We start from the raw sequence: 21,474 nt of genomic DNA on the forward strand, positions 1-21,474 counted from the left end.
CTCTCTCAAAATAAGGTCATGAATAAGATCTGCATTAGAAACATTTCACAATATTCTTCTTATACATCCAGAGGAACAATAATCCGCCAGTGTGGACCGCTGTGTTACTGGACCTTGGCATTGTTATGAATAAAGAGACTTGGTAACATTTCATAATCAAATTTTTCTCATTCTTAATTACCATCTTTTAGCATCCGTCTAGAAATCTTGATTCGGTGTTGCTTCATACCTGTGTATGAAGTATGTTCATACCTGTGTATGAAGGCTGTTCATACTAGTGTATGAAGTATGTTCATACCTGTGTATGAAGGATGTTCATACCTGTGTATGAAGGATGTTCATACTAGTATATGAAGGATGTTCATACTAGTGTATGAAGGATGTTCATACCTGTGTATGAAGGATGTTCAAACTAGTGTATGAAGGATGTTCATACCTGTGTATGAAGGATGTTCATACCTGTGTATAAAGGATGTTCATACCTGTGTATGAAGGATGTTCATACTAGTGTATGAAGGATGTTCATACCTGTGTATGAAAGATGTTTATACTAGTGCATGAAGGATGTTCATACCTGTGTATGAAGGATGCTCATACCTGTGTATGAAGTATGTTCATACCTGTGTATGAAGGATGTTCATACTAGTGTATGAAGGGTGTTCATACCTGTGTATGAAGGATGTTCATACCTGTGTATGAAGGATGTTCATACCTGTGTATGAAGGTTGTTCATATCTTTGTATGAAGGATTTTCATACCTGTGTATGAAGGATGCTGATTAGTCAGGAGGAAGGTAAAGCGGATTCTTATAAGGTATCACCCCTGAAAAGTTCTATTCAGCATTTTTGCTACAATCAACGCAAAATTAATAAAATTTAGTTAAAAGGTATTTCTTTTTTCCCTTCAGGACAATGGATTAACTCCGCTAATGGTAGCTGTAAAAGAGAATAAACTGGTTGTTGTAGAAAGGCTTATCGAACTGGGGGTTAGTCTTAATGACAGAGCTAAGGTAAGTCAACATTTTTACAAAATATATTTGTTTCAATAACATGCATTAGCTGAACTAAACTTTGTTTACACCCAGGTCAGTGTAACAGTATTTACACGCAGGTCAATGTAGTATAGTTACGTATCTGTTAGCCGAACTTAACTTTATTTACACCCAGGCCAATGTAAATAAATGAAATGTATACAAGATGTTGTTAACAATGAATGTGCCGAAGTGCATCATTTGTACTTGTTATACATAATCATACAAGTTTACAGTACTAATTTACATAATCATACAAGTTTACAGTACTAATTTACATAATCATACAAGTTTACAGTACTAATTTACATAATCATACAAGTTTACAGTATTAATTTACATAATCATACAAGTTTACAGTATTAATTTACATAATCATACAAGTTTACAGTATTAATTTACATAATCATACAAGTTTACAGTATTAATTTACATAATCATACAAGTTTACAGTACTAATTTACATAATCATACAAGTAAACTACTAATTTATGTAATCATACAAGTCTACAGTTCTAGACATGTCATCAGCTTTTACCTTTGGAGAACTCAAATTTATAATCTATTATAAATCAATTAAAAATGTCCTAACAATTGCTTACTTTGAAACAGGTCACGTATACTTAAAACATCGGCGCGTTTGTAACACATGTATGTATGTATGTATGTATGTATGTATGTATGTATGTATGTATGTATGTATAATGGCACCAATATAACCAAACAGTTTAAAAGGTTATACTGCTTTCCAAGCAACAACTGAATATATGCATATATAAAGAAGAGAGAGAGAGAGAGAGAGAGAGAGAGAGAGAGAGAGAGAGAGAGATGGGTAATTTTTTTTTTACCGAGACAAAGGTCACACTATTCCAATAAGGGTACTATGCCATTACCAAAATGTTTTCCTATCGTAGTTTGATATGTGCGGACATTTTAGTACGTTTTGTGCACAGTCTTGGTTTTACTTACATGAGAACTATTATCAATTATAAGGCGTGCCACTCTATTTAACACATGATGCTATTTTTATATTGGCCTCCTAAGTTTTCATCATGACAAATACAGGATCTTAACTGAGTTTAAATTTTCAAACGAAATTTCGAAATTGAGTCTTGCTCTCTGCTTCATAAATACGTCAGTTTTTCATTAAATTGGTTGATGTTGTGCGTACTTTGAAAATAATATATGCATACAAGACACAATTAACATGAAAGATTAAAGGTATTACCTTTTAGTGTAAGATACTAAAACCAACTTATCCAAGCTTGTCACTAAAAGCATCAACCGACGGTTTCCATGCAGTGATGGTACTAGAGAAGTTATGTAGGAATGGTTTTGTCTTGTCCTGCGGTCAGATGGAGTTAGAATCAGTTCAGGGGAATTTAAAGCAGCTTTAAGGCGTCTTTCTTTAAGGGTAGACCAATTAAGGATATATATCCTCGCGGAGCTTTTAGTACAGTAACTGTGTAAATGCAAATCTATTCTGGCATTTCTGTAACATCTCGATCTTGTAAAAGATGGCAGAGATTTACAGATCAGGGAGAACAGACGTATGCTAGTTTGGCACTGATGAGGGTTTGGCACTAATGAGGGTTAAGTATTCCTTACATTTGTATCTATTAAATAACTGTTTTGAGATTCCGTTTTGAAAAGCCTCATGATTTCTAACCGTTCGATACGATTTTGTTTGTCTAAGAATTACTTTTTTAGAGTTTTGAATTAAACGATTTATATCACTAAATATTGAAATTATTCAGCTAGAATAATAAATTTCATTTGAAAATGAACATTTGTTATATCCTCTACCACACGACATAAAACACAAATTTTCAATAAATATTTTGAAACCTACATTCTTTATTAGACATAAAATTATTCCAGCCTTCTAACATGAACCTTTACTTATTGTTACGTCATGATGTGCATTTGCCTAATACGCCTCACAGTTGGTTGCCTCCCTTTGGAAGGATCATACCTCTACACTGTATTTGATTCAAATCCCACCAGGATAGAAATCGCTCGCTTAGTCAACTGCATCGCACTCAGTTTATGCTGCATTTTCTGCAATCTTTTTTCTACAATAATTTTAGTGCGGAATGTGAAGATTTAACCTAATGCGGCTGAGGAAAAAGTCAAGAATCTTTTACTAATATAGATGGGAAAAATGCCTGACGACGTTACAAGGTAGCACGCGGCAGATGTAATCGAGATCAAAATGAAGTGTATCTGAGCTACGATAAATATTCTGTTTTTATCCCATGCTTTTTATTTGATTTAAGTTTGGGATTAGAAATAGATGGTGGGATCCAAACAACGTGTTCACGTACTTATGCGTAGAGACGAGAAAATGTTCAGATGAGCCGGGGGTCAAAACATAGAGTCTTGCTGTAGTGATATAATTCTGAAAAAGTATGAACTCATAGGAACATGCATTTACCTAGTATTACATCACAGACGATATCTGACACATTGACGTATTATACTCTCAAACGGATCAAAGCAACGTGATACACGCTGCTAGGCTACCTCATGAAAATATAGATCTCTGTTTCTCTAAACTCCATCTGCAACTTTGAATAAATTTCTTTCTTATCGCTACTTGTCAGCTGACTAAATAATATCCATTATGGTTGGTATTAGGTTTATTTGACATTAGAGTCGGTCCTATTTAGGTCATCATTCCCTTTTTAACTTCCGTTAATCGGTAAATGGTAATCTGGTTTGTTAAGGTAAATGAATTCTTGTATTGATTCTACATCGATCATTTCGGCTTTTGGATGCTGCTGCCTTGAAAGACGCCCCAGGATTCAAATTGAAAGGTTTTCAATGTGAGAAAGGCGATACACGATTCCGATAGCACAGCTTTCTTATCGTCTGTTGATGTTTGTGAATTATCACAGTGTTGTATATGCTAACTCTACAGGTGAGAAGAAAAAAAAACACAGCCAGTAGAGACCCAGATTAATTAATATATTTATCCCTTTTGATCTTGTTCTATGTTTTAATCACTCACATGTCTGGAACACCAGCTTCGATGGTGAATGTACCATTCTGTTGGCAAATACATTTTCTCATTGGTTCAGATTAAACAGATTTCTCTTCGTGCTAATTTTACAAAATATATTTTAATGCTGGCTTTTTCCAATGTCCTTTAACCGAAATAAATAAGATAAATTCTTTACACGCAGCTCGATGGATTACTAAGGACGATCAAAGGATGAAAATCGATTCAAGTCAGGCAAAGTTGTGAACTGATCTTGGACAAAATGTTAACGTTTGCCAGAATAATGTCTGGCATTGAATCAATTCTTTTATGAATACTGCATTAACAATAAAGTCTAGAAAGGGATCAATTCTTTTATGAATACTGCATTGATAATTTCACTTCTGGAACAACACTTTTGTGCACTTTACATTGTAAGTAGTGAGGATGCCAATTTAAAAGCTAATAAAATCACCGCCAATATCTAGACAAAGTACGCATTAACATTAAATTTAGAAATCTGTACTAGGTTTTGCATCTGACACATTTCTTCTCATTATGATCACCTATAGGTCTCATAAAAACGCTTAAAGGACACCCCACCACGATTAATTGATAAAATTACATTGCCAAAATGGTAGCACAAACTATGTATACGCCACTTCAAATGACGCATGTCACCAGATTACTGAAGCGAAAGAGGTCAGGCCGTATGTCTGACGATGATGGAGGTAACCTCTTGTTTTGGTGCTATTGCTCCAACTCATGAGGGCTTGGACGTTTAAAAGGATTACGGTTTATATTGAGACATATTAGCATGTGCTGTGTTCTTTGATACTGTCGTGATGACAGTCAGCATATTTTATCGTGAAAAAAGTCGTCACGAATAGATAAGACAAAGAATAGCACGTCTTCATCAGCTACGGCTAAGTGTCGTAAACTCTTGAAACATTAGATACTTCAGCTGGCTTTACGTAACATGGCCAGGTGCAAACAGTCCCGATAGGCGCGTGCCAGCTTGTGACATCACAAAAGGAACCCAAGTTGCTAGCAACATGGCTTATTGGTGTGAAAGTCAATGATAACACCAACACAAATTTTGTTTTGCAACACTGTTTAAAGACATGTATATTTCCATTATGCATCGTTGACTACCTTTGACACATATTTTCATTAAAATGTTTCACTTACGTTTAAGTTTAGCACTATCTTGCGTGCCAACATCTTGCAAGAATCGTCACAATGAGGACATTGTATATGTTTCTGAATCATTTTCTGCACAAAAAAGACTTGTAAACCATGTGTACACGTGGAAGTTTCATAATGAACAATTGATAATTGACCATTTCAGGTCCCCCTGGGGAAAGATATTAAAGGTCAGCTGACTTGAAGGTTCGTATGTAATAGCCCCAATCGAAAATAGCCGAAGTTTGATAATTAATTTATACGGGTTCGTAAATATTTAGTTGTTTTTATATATAACAGGTCTCTGGAAATATATTAATTTACGTGCATCTAAGAACATCTTGGCAAATAATGTGACCTTATTATCGATGAGTCTGCTTCTGACAGACATGCTTGAGAAGAGAACCATGTTACACCAAAGGCAAGTATATGAATAGAACCATGTTAAACCAAAGGCAAGTATATGAATAGAACCATGTTAAACCAAAGGCAAGCATATGAAGAGAACCATGTTACACCAAAGGCAAGCATATAAATAGAACCATGTTACACCAAAGGCAAGCATATAAATAGAACCATGTTACACCAAAGGCAAAGCATATGAATAGAACCATGTTACACCAAAGGCAAGCATATGAATAGAACCATGTTACACAAAAGGCACAGCATATGAATAGAACCATGTTACACCAAAGGCAAGCATATAAATAGAACCATGTTACACCAAAGGCAAGCATATGAATTAAACTATGTTTTACTGAGATATTGGTTCAAGCATTTTATTAAAAATAGCGGCTGCATATGAAAGTTCCTCATCTAATATATAGTATAATGTTCTTTTGTGTGAAAATTGCATGTATTGTCAAAACGTGAGTACAGAACTATATGACAACAGTAGTCGTGAGTACAGTCTTCACATCCCACTCCCTCTCATAAGAATTCGACGAGTTGATACACTGCAATTTATCTGATAAATAATTTGCTGGTTGATGATATTATATTTTACGTGATGTTAAGTCGGCAAAAACTTACTCCTACTTCATGATCCACCAGCGACCCAGCTCCTTCATACGACACAATCAAACAACACTCTTCACGCTCGACAACGGTAGCAATGAGGGGTTCTTCATTGTGAGGTCATGTGTAGGGAAACTGCTGAAGTAGGGCTTGGACTCGTGTGAATATTTTGACTGTACATTTAAACTTAAATATCTCGCTAACGAGTAGAAATTTTCAGGTATTGTAATTATCATTTACTGAATAATTTAGAGATTAATGAAATGGGAGTATATGCCTATTTTTAAGCTTGTTCAATCAGAAAACATTTTCGCAAGGAAAATATTTCTATTTTCAGGATGGCCGTACTGTAATGCACATTGCTGCAGCTTATGCCAAAGACGACATCATCAAGCTTCTTATAACAAAGAAAGCCGATCTTAATATACTAGGCGGGGTAGGTGGATTACTGCATGTACATTTGAATCATGTTATAATTAAGTATTTGGAACCTTTACATGAAACGCTTTCTTATGTCTGAACTTTGTTGTTTTCCATATCTGAAACATTAATCAGGAAACTAATCCTGCACGGACAAGTAATAATGAAAACTGAGTAATACTTAACACGGACAAGTGATAATGAAAACTGAGTAATACTTAACACGGACAAGTGATAATGAAAACTGAGTAATACTTAACACGGACAAGTAATAATGAACACTGAGTAATACATAACACGGACAAATAATAATGAAAACTGAGTAATACTTAACACGGACAAGTAATAATAATGAAAACTGAGTAATACTTAACACGGAAAAGTAATAATGAACACTGAGTAATACTTAACACGGACAAGTAATAATGAAAACTGAGTAATACTTAACAGGGACAAGTAATAATGAACACTGAGTAATACTTAACACGGACAAGTAATAATGAAAACTGAGTAATACTTAACACGGACAAGTAATAATGAAAACTGAGTAATACTTAACACGGACAAGTAATAATGAAAACTGAGTAATACTTAACACGGACAAATGTATGTATGAAATTGCAGTGCAAATTGTTCAGCTCAGCCTCTGTATGATTTCAAGATGCTTATACAACTGCATTATGTTTTAATTTTGCACACGATAACGAATAGGCACAAATTGAAACTAATTAACTAATCAGTGATTTTGGGTGTAGTGTTCATTATTATTCCCATACTTTAAATTCCTGCTGGCATGTTTTGATGTTCGAGACTTTGTGAACGAGGGCATGTTTGTGTTGACTTCATAGAAAGCAGTGTGCACTTTATGTCGGGTCACATTTACTTTATAATATTCGGGATTTCGAGATAATAAGCGAGATCGCTGCTTTCCAGAAAATAGTGGTATTGTCTTACATAATTAATTCGAAGAAAGAAATGTATCTCCTTACGATGAAAAGTCAAAGTCGGCTTTGTTGTTCGTGGTTTCAATTGTGTTTGTGACAGGACTATACACGTGTTGTTGGTGGTTTCAATTGTGACAGGACTATACACGACGAATGAAGAATATGAAACTATAGAGCTTTGAACTGCAGTTTCATTGGTTGTACAAGATAATAAATGGCATTGCAATGGAGCATTCGCCAGATCCGATAAAACCGTGCATACTAATTGGTATACCGTTTTTCCCAAAGAAAATTTTCTTAGTAAACGTTTATCACTTTATTCTGTTAGGGTTCGGATAGTTTCTTAACACAGCATCAGGCAATGACAGTTTTGATTTGTAACATTCTACATGTCCTTCGTCAAATTTTGACGCCTAAATCGTGATCAGTGCATTTGATTTTCATTATATTTGATTAGAAAATCTTACCTCATTTCAATTACTCTTGTGTGATTCGGATCGCAGATGGTTCGTGTGCTTCGGTGATTAAATTCTATACCACCAGAATATTTAATTTATTTTATTTTAACTTTGATCACAATGTCAAATCATTTTTGATAGTTTTTCAAGCAGTCACGTCCAATTGCGCTGTTATGATGAGTCATTCAAGACTAAAACAACAAACACAACAACATCTACCGTAAATAACAATTAGGAGATATGCATTCAGCAAAAATAAGTCAGAATATAAGTATACCAAAAATGTACTAAAGATTTCACGGTTCACCGTCTCTATTGGCTTATAATCGGTCATTGGATTCGTACTTTGAAGCCCATGAAGAGTTAGCTTGTCTAGATATTTTGAAAACAAAAAATGTTTTTTTTTTTTTAAATTTTTTTTCCCTAGAAACAGTAATGTAACCTATTAGGAACTTGGATAAATTAGAAGTAAACGTGAAAGAGTAACCAGTTTAACGGATACCTAGGAAGTTAGTTGAGTAACTATGAGTTCGAAATTTAAGTTGTTAATGTGGAATTTCCGCTGAATTTCTATAGAACAGCAACAAACAAATTACCTTTATGAATGTCATCACTTAATAATTGATAAGCAATACACAGATCACACCCTATGGGAACAATTTGTTTAGTGAATTGAAGTAAATTTGTCAACAATGAAATTGGAGTCCAATGAAGCGAACTCCCAAATTGTCGAATTTAGATTAGTTTCTTGAAATGCAGTAGCGTAGCGTGATGCTAGTTGTCACCACCGGTCTTGAATAGTCATTATAAATCTAAAAATGATGAACATAAAACTTGATTAGAAGCGAAATTTGATGCACACATTCAGTAAATTGTGAATAAAGATGCATTCTGTCATCTGAAATATTGATGTTCGCTAGATCAGTGTCACGCCTTTTCAAACACTAGATGAATTGCTTTTCATGCTTAGCTGAGAGTTCAGAGATAATTTGTATACTATCCAAATTTACCAATTTACGACTGCTTTTTATCTAGACCATGTGCTGTTGCATACGCTAGTACAACCACTGACACTACAGAGAGTTATTTTGCGTGTTGTTTGTTATATGCGATTAACCAGTGGTCCACGAAAATTAAACATCAATGAAAATTTCATTAAAAGTTAAACATTTTAAATGAATGTCCATGTAATAATCTTTGACAAGCTAAAACGTAGAAATAAAACTCAGTTAAAGGGTCTTTGGAGCAGAATGGCGAATTCTTGGCACCCCAATAATAGCTCTGTGTATCGTAATGCTGCTGCTTTATTATTATCCAATAATAATAATAATAATAATAATAATAATAATAATGATAATAATAATAATAATAATAATAATAAATCATAAAAATGATTAGTTTTCTATAGCATTATATTGCAACATAAAATGAAGTAGGTATAAATAGAGGGAGGTTTACTAAACAATTATTCATTCCTGTTTTAAGATCAATTGATGGAATCATTTACAGCTGTATATATAATTTGGGAGAAATTGTTTATTGAAATTATTCACCGGAATTAAAAAATACTCATTAACTTTTTTTACACTCAACACCACTTAGGGAAATAATGAGAACTCTGTTCAAATACATTCTGGACTGTGTATCTTGTGGTACATGAGGACATTGAAACTATAGGAATTAATTCGGAATATTATATATTTTTGAATTTGTGATCGGACGATTAGGATAATTTTGGATTTAATTCACAATACTGCAAGTGTCTCTTAACTTTTCACTTTAAATTATCTGCAGACTTTACTAGATTCCTTGGTTTTGCTTCTTTCTGTTACATAGTTTAAGACTAGACTGGCTACAATATACTACGTTTTATCGATAGTATCGGGAAACCATGCTTCTGTAAGATTCGGATATAAACAGATTGTCAAATTTAAGCTGAGCAAGGCTTTCAGCGTAGAAAGAGAAGCAGAAAATATTATGACATTTATTTTTGAGAGGTTTCAGCCCAGATTAGTTTAGTATGACTGTAGATATTTAGGGACTAATGGAGGCTTTAATTGGCTAGAGGTGGTAAAATGAATCGTTGCAACGACAACTCCAGCCTGGAATCCATGTTTCGAACTCTCTGCATACAGGGTAGTCTGACCATACTAAGGGGATCCGATTTCATTCAATTTACTCATATAAATTATGAGTACAATTATATCCCCAGATCCTTTTGAAGAGTGTTTCATATCATTGACCTAATTTTAAAATACTAATAAATAGCATTATCATTCGGGTTAGAGAATTGTTTTAAATTGTACTCTACCGATATTCGAACCTAGGTACGCGAGTTCCAGCACCCATCGCCAGGTCTCTACGCAACAACTCTTAAACCGTTTCGACCATGCAGATAATCACCGCACAGTGATGCACAAAGTCGATGGTATAGGTATATACATGTGCGTAGCAGACACACCCAAATTTCGACCAAGTAATTAATTAAATACAAGTTTGATCACTCCACAAGAAAATCTTGTACTGTCAAAATATCATAGATCCATTCTTATCTATATAATAATATGATGCAAAAAGCAATGCAGCATTCCATAAAGTGAAGGTATTAAAATAATATTCACTTTTAGAAAAGTATTAGAACAACGGTGATTATTTTTGGAAGTTATTGAAGGATTAAGTTATTTAAAGAATTATTTTTTTTACTGGATTTTGATGATAGTCTGATATTTTACATATTCGGATTAAGAAAAAACATTTATTTAAAATTGTGATTCAATAACAACCTTTTGTTCCAAATTATTCCAAGTATTGTTTACATAAACATTTGATGAATGAGGAAATAGTAGTGCAACAGATGTTCCTGTGTTGTTTTAGATACAATTTGGCCTTGCACATCGATTTCTTAATATTGCACTTTGCATGCCGTACAACGGATTAAGATCTAAGTCGCTTTTAAAATCCATAGCAAGAGTAAATGAAAGACTCTATCGGTATTTGATTATTGTATTACTAGTGCGACACCAGTTAACTTTAACTGTGGAAAAGCCCTACAATTAAAACTGTCATTCAAATATCGAGTTTATGCTGGGTATGTACGTGTACAAAATTTAGACGGCTTACTCTAATAGAACAATCTTCTCTATGGGCAATTTATTTTTAGATCTATCATGGCACGTCATCATACTAAAGTAAAATGTCACAACCTTTGTATGTCCCAAATATCGTCATTATTGTGTCACGACCATACGGCCAATTCGAGAGAGATTTCTTAAATAAAAATATACTTAAATGCGATACCTTTCTAACCTTGATTTGAGATTTTGTACACTTTTTCATGATACCTTTCTTAGCCGATATATGTCAAGGTCTTTCCAGCACATTCAATTATTCATTTATATCTTCCTTTATGGGCTTTCATCTGATAATCAGTGAACTGACTCACCGTGCAAGCATTCCACTGTACAAACTTATATTCCAGAACTTTGTATAATTTCCCTTCAATTTGTTTCTTTCACATTCTAACAACGTTTTTTGTTTTTGTTTTTGAAAAAGAATACTACACCTTTCTCGTAATATCTTATCATATCAACAGTAATTGCAATAATCTGTAAATAAGTCGCCCTTGGGTGATGTACCCAATCTAGTCTGTCAACATTTTGACATCACTGTCCATATCTAACGCTCTAGAACATTTAATTTATAGTGTTTCTTGTTTGGTGGTGGTGGTGGTTGGGGTTTGACAGTTTAATTTGATCAATATCTGTTATGAACTTTCCAAACTATTTACAAATTCTCTAGTTTTCTTGTGAAATTAATTACTATTTGGTCACATTTTTGATATCAAAATTTCACGCTTTTGATTGTACGAAGTTATCGAGGTATTTTCATTTCACTACTGGTCTGTAGGATATTAAATAGATTGTTATTACTGCCGTTGTTACTGTTTATTGTGCAATTCCTTTTTTCCTTCTTCATCATAATCTTTTTATTATTGTTATTATAAAATATTATAAAATTTCCACTAATTGCGCTACAATAATAGCCCTCATAAAATAAACCGATGTACAGTATGCCCCCGTTATCTCTGGAAATGCTTAACCATGTCATCTTTTGTATAACCCATTCTGTCTCCAAATATCGTTCCTATAGGCAACAATGACCATCATAAATTTGGTTCCATAATTCGGTTTGTAAACCTTTGCTGTTCTGTCTCGTGTTGTTTATATTTTATGTCTTGTCTAAATCAATTGTGTCAGAAATTTGTTTTGATTTCTTACCTAGATACGACCCATTTTGTAACCAACTGTTCCGCTGTGCATTTTGTGAACTTTACATCACAATTCTTTCTATAACCTTGCATATTTTGTATTTGAACGTCATATAATGTACTATTACTCACATGTTCGTCTTGTTCTAGCCTTTATTCCATCGCTATATTATGGCATTTCTTAACTTGTCTTTCAACGCGTCTACTACTGTTGTATTATTGAAGTAGTACCTACCTTTGTCCGTGTTACAGTATACAATGTTTTGCCTTTGGAAACTAGCCTTAACGTAGTTAAATTTGCAACTGTTTCAGATATTTTGAATTTATTACTAATACGTCATAAGTTTATCACGCCGACCTTTGCATAGGGCACATAATCTATAATTTGAACGTCTTATCGACTATTTCACAAAATTAATGTAACCTTTGTCGAGCTCTCCCACGGAAAAATGCGAAAGCTTATTTTCATTGCCTTCTTGGCCAGTAGATGATTTGACAAAACTTTCTCACATTAATTTCTTATTGTCTCAGCCCTTTTTTAAATTAATTTTAGCCAGTGGTTTGCAATTTGCACGTGAACCATGAAGCTAATTTAATCCTATTTTCGTTATAAGGGATACGCTATACAATTCTGTATTAGTCCCCACTGTACGATTTACTAGGACTTGACAGTCATTCAATGAAGTACAAGTATCAGCGTCGCTGAGCATTTTGTTTGACAATTTTTCCGTATTATTTCACTCTAGCTGACCTTGAGCGTGTCACAGCTGACACACGCCCACTGACCACTTTTGAAAATATTTGTGTTGCTAGGCTAAGTTTGAAACTACATCTATCGAAGTTTTTCATATTTTTGGGCCAATGGTGGTGGACCGTCCTATTTTGTAAGCAATACATTGTACAAGAATGTTGTTGTTGTAGGGTTTAACGCCATTTTTCAGCACACGATAGGCTATACATGGCGGCCAGTATTAATGGTGGAGGAAGAACCCTGGAAAACCCCGTAAAGAACCACCGACCCACGAGAAGCTACTTGGCAAGCTTTCTCACATACCCACAAGAATGCAAAGTAGTTATCAAGAGAAAATGTAGGTCTGACACAGTATAATAATTTAGAGAAAGTACGGTTAGAGTATATTGAATGCACCTAAAATATGCTGAACAATGAATATCCGCCAAAGAAATTAACCCTTAGAAGATATGCACGATGGCATTTCAATATTTTAACATGACAACTGCATCAAGAGATCCGCAAGAAATTGGCTTTAATGACAAAATCATTGTCAGGGAGGAAGTTTGAAATCGGTATCATCATGGTTTTCGAGCTGCACCAAAATGGCAACAAGTAGCCAGACTGGCTGACGGAAGTATTGATTTCAGCTAACTCCGTATCTAGCGTAGCTGGGGTGTCCGACTCTAAATGAAGGGTTTATAGAAGGTGATGATGTATTGATTTATGTCAGTTATTTTAAAAGTCAATGTATTCTGTCAATGTTGATTTTTGTGATATTGGTTTTTCTCTAGATCAAAAGAGATTTATGAGTTTTCCAGATGCTTTATCATTTATCGGACAGGTAATTTAATGGTTGCTGGGCATGTCTGTTGTAACAGCAACACCCAATTTGTTTTTCGGAATCACTCTGATGATATTGCTCATTATATCGTTTCGTGTATCAAATTATAATCGATTGGTCTTCTTTATGTTACTGTGGTAGAAACATGAAGTTTAATATTCAGAACGTGTTCTCGAGCTTGTAATACGCACACTCATATAAAATGGCTCAGCTTATAGTATTTTTTCGGGAAGCAAATGTGCTCCTGGGGAAAGAAACATTTTTTATTCTAAAAACAAAACCAGCCAGTCTTGAAACATAAACAATCTTAAACAAAACAAAGAAAAATACCTTCCTTAATTTATTCCAGTCAAAAGTATGAGAAAAATATTTCAATTGGAATTTCTTATGTTGTAGTCTTAAATTTGTTTTTTTTTTTATGTGTCGTGCGATCTTCCATTTGACATGACCACCTTTGATGATGTAAAATGAAATTGTACGGTAGCTATTAAACCCAATTGCCGAAAGTCATCAAGACTCCAAAACTTTTCCATTTGTTGCGAAACCTGCCCATTCACTATCAAACATAGCCATTGTCCAGTTGTTTCGAAACCTGCCCATTCACTATAAAACGTAGCCATTGTCCAGTTGTTTCGAAACCTGCCAATTCACTATAAAACGTAGCCACTTTTACAGAAGAAAGAAAATATTTTTGAACATTGCAACACATGACCAACTAGTTTTGATTATTAAGGGAACAACGGCAGCTCTATTGGTCGAGCATCCGACTTGTAATCCAAGAGTCGCGAGTTTGATTCCATCCCAGACCGGTCTGGTTCGTTTGCCAATGCGTGTTTTAGAAACGACACTTCATTTCTACTCCCTACGCATGGTAAAGAAAATACTGTCAAAGCCAACCAATCAACTAATTTCACAAAATAAAACACAAGTGGGATATCGTTGTTATATTATGTTGAGGATATTAACACCAATTCTTTTCGAGAAGTTATGGGATTTTATTTCATTTTAAGGTTTTCTAAAGTTTTTTTTTTTATTACAAGTTTTTCAATATCACCCCGATCCACCTTCCAATATCTTTACACTGAATGAAAATAAACTTAAACCAACTAGATACACTGTTAACAATTGTTTTCGATTTCCTTCTCATTGTAAACCCTTATAAATGTACCCATACCAAATGTCATGTGGCCTGCGTAGTGCTTATTCATGGTTTATTTTTTCTATATTAACGTGTTAACATTAAACTTCGTACACGAGTTTGATATTCTATATACCAGATAACGATATGGACATTTTGCAGTACTTTGCGACTTTGCTAGATGGCGTTGCAATATATTATACGGCAATGTGTCAGACGAATTTTGTGTGATGATGTAATGACGCTTCTAAAAGTAAAAGCTATTTTGTAAATTTCGAAATCCGGATACTTCGACCATCTTACCATTTATTAGTCATCCTTCATGTGACAAAATTTAGTCTGGAGAGAGAGAGAGAGAGAGAGAGAGAGAGAGAGGAAACATGTGAGATCACAAAAAAATTCGATGCAGATACTCCATTGCAAAATATAGAAAATTACTTCACCATCTAAAACAGTAATAAGTATTTGCCTACAACCTTTTGTATATGCATTCATTGTGTACTTTATAGAAAATAGTTACAAATGTTTTTTTAAAATTATTTTTATTTTAATTTTTTAATTACATATTTTCAGCCAAACGACGAGCTTCCTCTCCACGTGGCATGTGCCAGGACCAGCGGAGCGTTGACCATTGCCCAGCTTATTCTCAAGGCCATGGGAAAGGATGGCAGACTTTCCCAGGACAAGGTTGGTCTATTATATATAACATTTGTGTGGAAGACCGTCCGTGTACATCAAACTGTGAGCGAAAATTGATTTTTGACAGCTGTCAGTCTCTTTCTGATTTCCTGATTCACGTGGGCGGCTGAAATATCCCAATGAGACACTTCCAGACCACTTTGCAATTACCCCTGTGTGCGTTTGGATTTGTTAACTCACATGGCCGCATGGAAAAGCGGCTTATAGCAAATTTTAGCGTCTAGCGTGGATCTTCCGTCGTTTGACGTTTGTCTTTTAAATTTCTTCTCACAAATAACTGGATCTGTTTACAGAGTATTCTAAAAAAAACCAACTGGATCAATTTCAATCACGTTTGACAGAGTATTCTAAAAAACTACTGAATCAATTTCAACCAAGTTTGACAGAGTATTCCAACATGAAGAGCATTCTTTTTTGTACATAGGATGCCACTCAACCATCAAACATGGCCGACGTTACTAAAAAAGTAAAACGTTTAAGCAACTTCTCAAAAAATAGCTAAACATAATTTGACAGGAAGTACTGACATAAAGAGTTTTCAAATTTGAATAACATGATGCAGGTCTGCCATTAACTATGCCAACCATTATTAAAACAGAACAAACGTTTAAATGACTTCTTCTCAAGTCCCACTTAACATAATTCGGCCCAGTATGGCAGAGAGTATTTTGCCATTGAGTGCATTTAGCTTTATACAAATGATGCCAATTCGCCATCAAGTGAAGCCACTGTTATTTAAAATATAAAAAAGATACACTTAAACGACGTCTTCTGATAGAGATCGCTGAACCGCATTTGACTGAATTTGATTGAAAGCAATACCGCACGAAGGATTTTTAAAGTTTATACAAATGATGCCAATCGGCCATCAAATATGGCCACATTACTGAAAATAATTTTAAACATTTAAACTACCTTAATCTCTAAAACTGAAAAACATAATTTGATCAACCTTGACGGCAAATATCCCGGCATCAAGGATTTTTGTACCAGACAAATGGTCCTGGTAAGTTATCAAAAAGAGGTGAAGATTAAAAATAAAACAGTGAAACCTTCAAACGGTTCTTTTTATAACATACACAGTCAAAAACATTGTAATAAATTTCTACAGAATTCGTCCTACTGGCCTAGATTTCTTGGCTAATTTCAATTATTATTAAGAATCTAATCAACAGATAAATCGTGTCCATCCTTTCATGAATTATTATATCGTTAAACTCCAAAGAAACAAAGTTTGCGCCTTTTTACGCCCATTTTCTTTCCAGATCTTCCGTTTTCATTTAACTTATGTTAGCATATTGCTAAGCAATACTCTTATGCTACGTGTTTAGGCTCGAATAAACAGTAACATAAAAAAGAGTGAAAACAACAAACTTTGAGAAATTTAACAAACTATTTATTTTTTTCCCTGGAAAATTATTGAAAAAACGAAAATAAGAACTTACGGTTTTGAGAATCAAATCCAAAAATAATCCAAGAATGATCCACGAATGACATTTTTGAAGTCCTAATATTAAAATGTTCTAGTGATTTCAAGTTCGAGTCCCGACGAAGAATCCAAGATGGAAGGCGATGACGTATGATGTATCCTATTCAATGTTGTTGTCTACAGATCCTTGTAGAAACACAATAAATAATCCTCCGATTTTGTAAATCCAAATAAAATTTGTCAGAAATGTCTTTGTTCAAGAATTCTGTATGAGCACTCAAAAATGATTCCAGAGAAACGAATTATTCGTTTAGAATCCAAATAATCTGAAGAAAAATTAAAATATAACTCGAAACCTGGCGACAACAGAAGGAAACGACTTGACATCAAGCGTTTTTAAGCCAAGACTGTGAGATCTCTCTCAAAGCATCACTATTAAAATTAAGTAATGCGCAATTTTGGAAATGCCTAATTGGGAAATAGAGGATCACGTGATCATGTTTACACATAAAAATTCACGTAGCCCCTGTATGTCCTTGATAAGAACCAATCAATTTACTCCGAGAATAAAAGTTGTTTACATCACTAAAATCTATTTACAGAACGAGGGTCACGTATCCAACACAGCCTCGATCTCAACCTTATTATCCCCACAATAAAAATAAATTAAAAATAACCTGTTCACGTGGCTGTTACTAATTTTGAATTAAGGTCGGGAACCAGGTTAGCCTTATGTTTACAAAAATGGACAGTCAAGGTCAAACTATTTTCTGGAAAAAGTATGAGTTCTTAGTAAACAGAGCTACATTATTTTGACATATAATGAAATAAAAAATAAAAGGATTTTAAAGCTTACAAACAATTAAATCAGATATAAACTAAATCAAATATACATAACAAATACTGTAGGTATGCTCTTCTGTGACGACATCCCTAATGTTGTAAATGCTAAGAGATTACTTAATGAGGCATGATATGATTTTAAAGACAGCACATTCCAATGAAATGAAATGTATAATACATATAAGTAAGCATTCCTGTACTGTACTGTCCTTGTAGAATGGTTCCATTCCACATTCCAATGAAATGAATTGTATAATACATATAAGTGAGCATTCCTGTGATAGTTATGTACTGTCCTTGTAGAATGGTTCCATTCCACTGTTCATGGCTGCTGAGATTGGGAATGTGGCCGTATGCCGAGAGCTTCTGGCACAGACCGTGGAACAGCAGCTAACCACTCAAAGAAAGGTAGTACACATATGTATAATTGTTATTTTTATTGCACAGTACAATTTCATCAGCTTAAATCGGTCTGGTTGAGACGTAATTCATCGATTTATGCTCCTTCAGGAATGTGCAAAAAGCGTCTATAGTATCACTCCTTTTGGGTTCTCCATTAATATACGTTCATTCGTCCGTTTATGATTTGAGTTAGGTCACTTTGAAGGGGCATTCGAGCTCTTTAAACACATTTCTGATATTTTTCTCACTGTCTCTTTCTTGCAGGAATGTATTGTTTGGAAGAAGAAATTAGTGGATCTTGTGATTTTTTTGTGATTGTTAAGGTATATTTTTGACCAAACATATCTTAAAATCTTCAAAATTATTTGAAAAGCAATTAAGTCATAATGTATATTATTCTGAGATAAGGTTCAAGATTTTAAAGATCGTAGTGTTACAGCAGCAAAGACTACAACTTTTAGCCTTTTACAATGACTATGAATCGATGTACTAAATTACTGATAGCACTCGTCAAAGAAACGTATCTTCAGTTTTCATGACAGTGAAAATCATTGTGCATGTAGACATTTTTTGCATGTGATAATCTTGTAACTATTGGTCAAAACAGTATATGATGCAACATATGTTCTGTTATTTTTGTGACACCAGTCACTTTTAAAAAAGAAAGATGTGCCTTTCCACCGCAGGACAATGGCGACACAGTGCTGCACATTGCTTGCCGAAGACGTGACCTAGACCTTGCCAAACTTCTTGTTGAGCTTGGAGCCCCGCTTGATTTACAGAACGTAAGTTAATTATGTATGCAAAAGTACCACGTCGGATTATAAACCCAAGAAAACTTGTCAAGAGCTGCATTTTTTGTGATAATACAATGCTGATGTTTACAGCATCCACATAAATCAGGTAGTACTATCTATTCACGATATGTTTGTTTTGTTGACAACAAAAATATTACCTTCATACAAGTAAGTACTGTACATTAGGTTCACGTTGCCTACAGCAAGACTCTCCAGTAAAATGGAAACTGACTTATCTTCAGGATGTATAACAATTACCCTTTCAGTTTTTAGTAACCATTTTCTGATGTAAAGCTTGTTGAACAGAAATTTCAATCGACTATAAAGATCTAATCAAAATAATCTTTATTCAGTCTATAGCAGATTCAGTATGTGATTTGTCCTTAATTGGTAACACTACAAATTATCAAGCTACGAGGTTATTACAAATATATACATCAATGATTTTAGAAGATGGGTTTGGACATTTACATGAGAATCTGACATGATATAAATATATATTTTGTGAATATCTACATTTTCTTTTCTTTCGATCTGTAACTGGCTACATTGTGACGCATTTGCTAATTTATGATTGATTCAATGCAATCTGTTATCATTTGTACTCTTTAAATTAACCCAAATACAATAATAATCAGTGCAAACATCATTAACACTTAGATGCAATGGTGTCTGTGGCACTATGAGTAGATGCACTGACGTCTCTGGCAGCAAATAGTTGCATAGACGAATGCCATTAGTCTGGCTATAAATACCAGTAGCCAGGCTATGAATACCAGTAGTCTGGTGATGAATGCCAGTAACCTGGTGATGAATTCCATTAGTCTGGCTATGAATGACAATAGTCTGGCTACAAATGCCAGTAGCCTGGTGATAAATGCCAATAGTCTGCCTATGAATGCCTTTAGTATGGTGATGAATGTCATTAGTCTGGTGATGAATGCCTTTAGTCTGATGATGAATGCCATTAGTCTGATGATGAACATCATTAGTCTGATGACAAATGCCAGTAGTCTGATGATGAATGCCATTAGCCTGGTGATGAATGCCATTAGCTTGGTGATGGATGCCATTAGTCTGGTGATCAATGCCAGTAGCATGGTGATGAATGCCATTAGTCTGATGATCAATGTCAGTAGGCTGGCTATGAATGCCAGTAGTCTGATGATGAATGCCATTAGTCTGGTAGGAATGCCATTAGCCTGGTGATGAATGCCATTAGTCTGACTATGAATGCCATTAGTCTGGTGATGAATGCCAGTAGACTGATGATGAATGCCAGTAGTCTGGCTATGAATACAAGTAGTCTGGTCATAATGCTAGCAATCTGGCTAGCACTGTTTGAAATTGGAGACTGGCATAGGAATGACAAAGCTTTCTTTTCATTTTGTTCCACCATATTTGTGATAGAGCATTTTGTGTTTCCTTTATCCAGCTATCAGTTAAGCTTGCATTGAGATCACTTTATCAGGAAATGGAGTAGGAAAATTTTGTTCCATTGACACATTTCTTGTTTTCTGTGTCCCTGACTTCAAATTAGGAAGACTATTGAAATTTGGAACATTGCCAAGTTGGTTTTGGTCTTGATATTTGCTAATGTCATAATTTGTTTATTGAATTACCCACAGGATGATGGTCATACTGCGCTCCATCTAGCGGCATGGGAAGGAGATGAGCCACTGGTTAAGTATCTCCACGTGATGAAGGCTAACCCCAATGTATATGACAAGGTTAGTATACTGTTTATTAATGTTTAGGTTAAAGTCTTTTCAGGTTGCTTTTTTCATGGCTCACACACCTTTAGCTTGTCCAGGTGTATGGCTCACACATCTTTAGCTTGTCCAGGTTTATGACCAGTGGATTTGAAACCTGTATGTCAGAGGTTAACACTCCAGCTAAAGCTGGCAATTGCATCACTTCATTTTGATTGAGATAATGCTCTCACTTTTCTTCTTGCTATTATAAATGATTACTAATGCTGGTACATTGGAAGATTTGGATGTTGTTGGTTTTCTTTTTCATTTTGCTAACCACAATTTGAAAATAAAGAAGCATGTCATTTTACTTTGCAAATCAATAATCAATATTACAATATCTGAACATAAAGCATTCTTCTCACTTTAGAGAATTTGTGCCACCTAATTAAAGTAGTACTGCAAATATAGCTAATGAAAACAGTACTGCAAATACAGGTAAAAAAAAATATCAGGGCAGAGTTTTCACCTTAGTCTATTTAAAGATCAAATTGGAGTAACCATATGTAAATTCTGTTTTTGCTGGGTCATCTG

The 21,474-nt window shown here is 34.5% G+C and overlaps 1 protein-coding gene across 1 annotated transcript in view; it reads left to right on the top strand.

Annotated features, from left to right (window-relative positions):
* The first annotated feature begins 426 nt into the window (after positions 1 to 426).
* LOC149808210 (uncharacterized) overlaps positions 427 to 21,474 on the top strand; it is a 156,131-nt gene continuing 135,083 nt past the window's right edge. The window contains exons 1-7 of the mRNA XM_089965826.1: positions 427 to 486; positions 908 to 1,009; positions 6,553 to 6,651; positions 15,590 to 15,703; positions 18,291 to 18,395; positions 19,076 to 19,174; positions 20,815 to 20,916. Coding sequence (XP_089821952.1) covers positions 427 to 486; positions 908 to 1,009; positions 6,553 to 6,651; positions 15,590 to 15,703; positions 18,291 to 18,395; positions 19,076 to 19,174; positions 20,815 to 20,916 — 681 coding nt within the window. The remainder of the gene's footprint in view (positions 487 to 907; positions 1,010 to 6,552; positions 6,652 to 15,589; positions 15,704 to 18,290; positions 18,396 to 19,075; positions 19,175 to 20,814; positions 20,917 to 21,474) is intronic.

This window comes from Sinohyriopsis cumingii, chromosome 1, assembly GCF_028554795.1.
Source record: "Sinohyriopsis cumingii isolate HCF-2022 chromosome 1, ASM2855479v2, whole genome shotgun sequence".
NCBI classification, from domain to species: Eukaryota; Metazoa; Mollusca; class Bivalvia; order Unionida; family Unionidae; genus Sinohyriopsis; species Sinohyriopsis cumingii.